At 47.0% G+C, this 5,341-nt stretch overlaps 1 protein-coding gene across 1 annotated transcript; it reads left to right on the top strand.

Moving 5' to 3' along the window:
• Window positions 1-2,851: 2,851 nt before the first annotated feature.
• On the top strand, window positions 2,852-4,453 carry LOC102421162 (doublesex and mab-3 related transcription factor 3-like; the record flags this gene model as incomplete). Its single annotated transcript, XM_014450160.2, has 2 exons — window positions 2,852-2,959; window positions 3,319-4,453. Coding segments are annotated over 2 exons (1,073 nt in total), but the record flags the coding sequence as incomplete, so codon positions are not given.
• Window positions 4,454-5,341: the final 888 nt, after the last annotated feature.

Raw genomic sequence — 5,341 nt, 5'->3', positions numbered from 1 at the left:
CGGTGGATGTGTCAGATCCGCCAGAATAGCGTTCTCTAGTTCCTGTTTGAACCCCCTTTTCCTGGAGCCTGAAGCATTCTGTGGGAGAGTGAAGGTGGCTGACACACCTCAGAACCTTTCCCTTAATGTTGTCCGTGTTTCAGACTCACCCAGGGTAGGGAAAATCTACCTTCAAGAATAGGAAGCTGATTTTAGGTCCACACATTTCTTTTTAAAAATAGTAAAGTTTTGAGCTTTTCAGCTAAACTTATACACCCTTTATTTTTTAGAAGAAACACTTGTTTCTCTTACTTAAAAAAAATCTTACCATCCCCTATATCGCTTGGATACCACGTGTCATATTTCTTTTTGTGTGTGTGTGTGTGTGTGTGTGTGCCAAACCAACACATAACAAAATTTACTATTTTAACCATTTTTAGGGGTATCACGTAGTGGCGTTAGTACATTCACAGTGTTGTGCAACCGTCACCGCTATCCATTTCCTGAACGTTTTCATCATCCCAACCATAAACGTGGTACTGATTAAACAGTAAGACACTATTCCCTTCCCCCCGCCTCTGGTAACCACCACTCTATTTTCTGTCTATAAATATGCCTATTCCACGTATCTCAAATAAGTAGAATCGTAGAATATTTGCCCTTCTGTAACTGGCTTATTTCATTTAGCATGTTTTCATCCACATTGTAGCATGTGCCAGAATTTCATTCCTTTTTGAGGCTGAATAATATTCCATTGTCTGTATAGACCACATTTCATTTATCTCCTTATCCAATTGTGGACACTGGGGTTGCATTCACCTTTTGGCTATTGTGGCTGCTGCTTGAACATTTGTGTACATGCGTGTTATATTTAATGCGTAGCAAGCCTACCTGGGTGTGTTTGCTTTCCCTCCTGCACATGCATCTTATCTCCCCAACTTAATGATAAGTTCCACAAGTTAGGGGCAAGTCTCACACTTCTGTTATTTGCTGCCATCTATTCTGTGTCTCCAGTATCTTGTGTATTACAGGGATACAGATAACTGATAATAACAGGTAATGAAAGCTCAAGTTAAAGACATAAGAAAACTGTGTAGAGGTACCTACTATTGAAAACGTTCTTTGATGTTCATTTTTGCTCAGGGAGAGTATTTGACTTGCTCTTCCAAGCTCCATGGAGCAGGGGCCAAAATCCAATTGTGCGTTCAGTTCCGTGCTGAGTTAACATACTGGTGACAGTGTGTGAGTGTGAATTTATAGATGCTTTTTTGTGTGTGTGTGCTGTTTTTCTCTTCTGGATGAAGTATAAGTACCACCTTAACTCAGGAGATGAAACTGGGTCTCCAGTCCTAGGAAGTTGGAGGAGAGAATATGTCGGATTCCTCTTTCAAAGATAGGTCTTCTGTTCATCCCAGAGTTGTTGCAGAAAGCAGAGATGTAAGCCATCTCTGGGCTATACATGAACCCCCTAGAGAAATCTTACATTGGAAAAAAAAAGCAGCTTACTTAAAATGCAAATTTGGGATAAATATGAATTCCTATCAGATTTATGATTGAAAGTTGCACTGATATAATGTAAGAATATCTTTTAAGTATTTTTGCTTGGCACCTAGTTATTGCTTTGTGGAGAACCAAAGTTTTGTTTTTTCAGTTATGTTTAAGATACAGCCCATAGTAGAAGCATGTTCATAAATGGGCCTTTGTTTAAGGCTTTTAAAGTAAACAACAACACATAGGAGGAGATGGATTTTAGAAGCTGCTTTGATGAAATTTCACCAACTGGCTATCTACACATGATCAGGTTTGCCCACAGGGAAGGGGACAATGAGGCCATTCACGCCAGGAAGTAGAAAACACAGGCAAACCACTTGTGTACAACCTGACAAGTGGGTCCTTAATAATTTTCACCTTTAGATCAGTTACATTAGCTTTCAGAAGACACTGCCAGTACATGTTTTAAGAAGGATAAAGTTCCACTTGCATACAGCTTATTAATAAGGAATATGTCTCTTTATTACAAAGGTCTGTTAGCATTTACTTCTTCGAGTAAACAGTCTTAGCTACTCCTTTCTGCCTGGTTAGCACTGTAATTCTAGCCCGTCTGGGGGTAAGGTCATAGGTCAGAATGTTAAATTTGCACCTGGTTTACTTCACAGCAAATCTCTGCTTTATTTGGAAAGCTGTTTTCCCCTCTCTCTTCTTTTAATTCAAGGTTTTTTTTAAGTCCTTTCAATGCACTTTAGTAACAAAACAGTTCATGGAAAATGTATCCTCCCCCTGCACCCCAGGTCCTGGAGTTAGGGGTGCATTCGCCTCACTGATGGGTCATGCTCCTTGCATAGTTCCATGAACCCTGTCAAGTCACTTCCTCCTTCCCCTCCTGCAACCTGTCCCCCACCATCCAGAATGCACAGCTGGTTTGGCATGCTTTCTAATCCAAGTTGTTGACAGGTCTGCCAGCCCCTCAAGTGGCTTTTAAAAAAATGTTTTTATTGATTTTAGAGAGAGAGGAAGGGAGAAGGATAGAGATAGAGATAGAAACATCGATGAGAGAGAAACATTGATGGGCTGCTTCCTGCATGCCCCCCACTAGGCACTGAGCCTGCAAAACCCAGGCATGTGCCTTGACCAAGAATTGAACCAGTGACCTCTCGGTTCATGGACCGACACTCAGTCAACTGAGCCACACCTCAGTGGCTTTTAAATAAAGGTTTCAATGTACAGAGGCCTCTTTCCTTCGCTCTGGCAATCATATCAACTCGTTCTGTATGCGGTATCCTGTGGAAACACGTCGGTGCCTACTTCACAAGGCATATTTAATGAGAAACCTACACACGGGAAAATGGATCTGACATATTAAACTTTCCCGCAGTACACGGGTACCCGCAGGCCGAAGATGTCCTTAAATTCCACCGGCCCCTGCGTTTGCAGAAGAGCCGGGAGGAAAGCCCGAGCTCCCGTTCCTGCCTTCCCTGGGCCTGTGAGTCCCCAGCCCACAGAAGGGCCCTGGTCCCGCTGTGCTGCTGGGCGGCCACACCTCCTGGGGGCCTCGGCCTCACGCTGCCCTCGTGTTTGAGACAAGCTTCCCTGAACACATCGTTCCGAGACATCACTCTGGTTTCTAGATGTTCATATTCAGGGGTCTTTTTTTGCCATTTGCCAATGACATAGTTTGGATTTCTTTTTCTTTCTTTCTTTTTTTTTAAGGCGTGTGGTATGCTGTGACCCACTGGGACACGTTTCCCCTCCCAGAAAGCCCGTGCGGGCTCCCTCCTGAGCACATCTGTTCCTCTTTATGCCACCAGGAGAGGATTAACCCAGCTGTTCTCTGCTTTTCAGATTTGACTGAAGAGCGACTTGGGGACAGCAGCTTGGCTGACAACGCAGAGACCTTCAGCGACAAAGACACGGACCAGAGGAGCTCCCCAGATGTCGCAAAAAGTAAAGGCTGCTTCACCCCCGAGAGCCCCGAGATAGTGTCGGTGGATGAAGGTGGGTATGCAGGCCAGAAAAACGGGGGCAACTCGGACAGCCGCCCCGACAGCCCCAAGTACCACGGGGAGCAGAATCACCTCCTGATCGAGGGCCCCTCGGGGACCGTCTCTCTGCCCTTCAGCTTGAAAGCCAACAGACCCCCCCTGGAAGTGTTAAAAAAAATATTCCCCAACCAGAAGCCCACGGTGCTGGAGCTGATCCTGAAGGGCTGTGGGGGGGACCTGGTGAGCGCCGTGGAGGTCCTGCTGTCCAGCCGGTCCTCGGTCTCGGCCGCCGAGCGAACTGCAGCCGAGCCCGAGAGCCTCGTGCTGCCCTCCAACGGGCACATCTTCGAACACACCTTGAGCTCCTACCCCATCTCCTCCTCCAAATGGTCCGTGGGGTCGGCCTTCCGAGTCCCAGACACGTTGAGGTTTTCTGCGGACTCGAGTAACGTTGTCCCCAACCCCCTGGCCGTGCCCCTGCAGCACCCTTTCCCCCAGCCACCCCGCTACCCTCTCATGCTGAGGAATACTCTGGCGAGAAACCAGTCGAGCCCCTTTCTGCCCAACGACGTCACCCTGTGGAACACCATGACGCTGCAGCAGCAGTACCAGCTGAGGTCCCAGTACGTCAGCCCTTTCCCGGGGAACTCTGCCAGCGTCTTCAGGAGCTCGCCGGTCCTCCCCACGCGCACCCCCGAGGACCCGCGGATCTCCATCCCCGACGAGGGGTGCCCCATGGTGTCCAAGCAGCCCATTTACCCCGAGGACGACTACGACGAGCGGTCCGACTCCTCAGACTCCAGAATACTCAACACATCATCTTAAAGTGGAACCGGATGGGAAGGGACCAGGTGACACGTTCTGTGCATCTGAACCCTGGGAGGGGGCAGGGAGGAGGGTCTGAGGAGAAGCCACATCCTGTGTATATCTTTTCCTTCTGTTTGACAAAGTGACTGTGCTTGATTCTATTAGCAATAAAAACATAACTTATTTAATTTCTTGCACTTCACTGGGAAATGCCAAATAGCTCTGCTCTGTGGCTTTAGTGCTGAAATGCTTATTGTACAAGAGAGTCTCATGCTAAGCGTAGTCTTGGGAAAGCTGGGACCGCGGAAGATTTATTTGGGGATGTGACGCTGAAGGTCAGCCTTGCTCCTAAACTCCACCCGGAGTGTTCAATACAACCGTATACTTGAATGCAGTTTGGTGGAGGGATTCCTCAGGACATGTGGCTCCCAAAGGAAGTGGTGCGATTGCAGAGGGACTGCAAACAGGGACATTATGTTCTTGCGCTGGAAATCCGTCTTGCATTTTAAAGAGAGACTGCGCTTAAGAACAGCGCGAACGGCCCACATGCTTATTTAAGCTTGGACAGTTTTCAGAGACAAACCCCATTAAGAATTATTCCTTTCACATGGCTGAATCGAAACACGTGTAATGTCAATGTAAAACCCGTCACAGCTGTGAACTGCATGAAATGTGTTGTGAAATGAACACGAGATTAAGCTTTGTCGGGTTAATGTAGCATGCTAAGGGCTCTAGAAGAAATAAACTAAGGAGATGACTTTGGTTCATGTCATTTCTGCTTGTGGAAGGAGGACCTCTGACAATAGGAACTTGATGTAAAAGCGACTTACTCTAGTGCATGGATCGCACCCCCAGGTGTCGGTTACGTGAGACGCTCCTTGAGAAACACCCGTGACAGAGTTTTGGGGGTGCAGTCAGAAAGACGGAGAATGTATTGTTCAAGAATAGCGTTCATTCAGTGCCTCTATCCATTCATTTATTTCTTCAACAGATACTTATTGAGTGCCTGCTCTGTGTTACAATGCTCCCTGTACGTTATTGCCCAAGTTACCTGCCCGTGAGTCCAAGATAAGCAG

Source organism: Myotis lucifugus, unplaced genomic scaffold (genome assembly GCF_000147115.1).
Source record: "Myotis lucifugus unplaced genomic scaffold, Myoluc2.0 scaffold_1788, whole genome shotgun sequence".
Taxonomy (NCBI): Eukaryota; Metazoa; Chordata; class Mammalia; order Chiroptera; family Vespertilionidae; genus Myotis; species Myotis lucifugus.
Note: the sequence above shows the minus strand (reverse complement) of the source record. Positions and strands in the feature narration are given on the sequence as shown.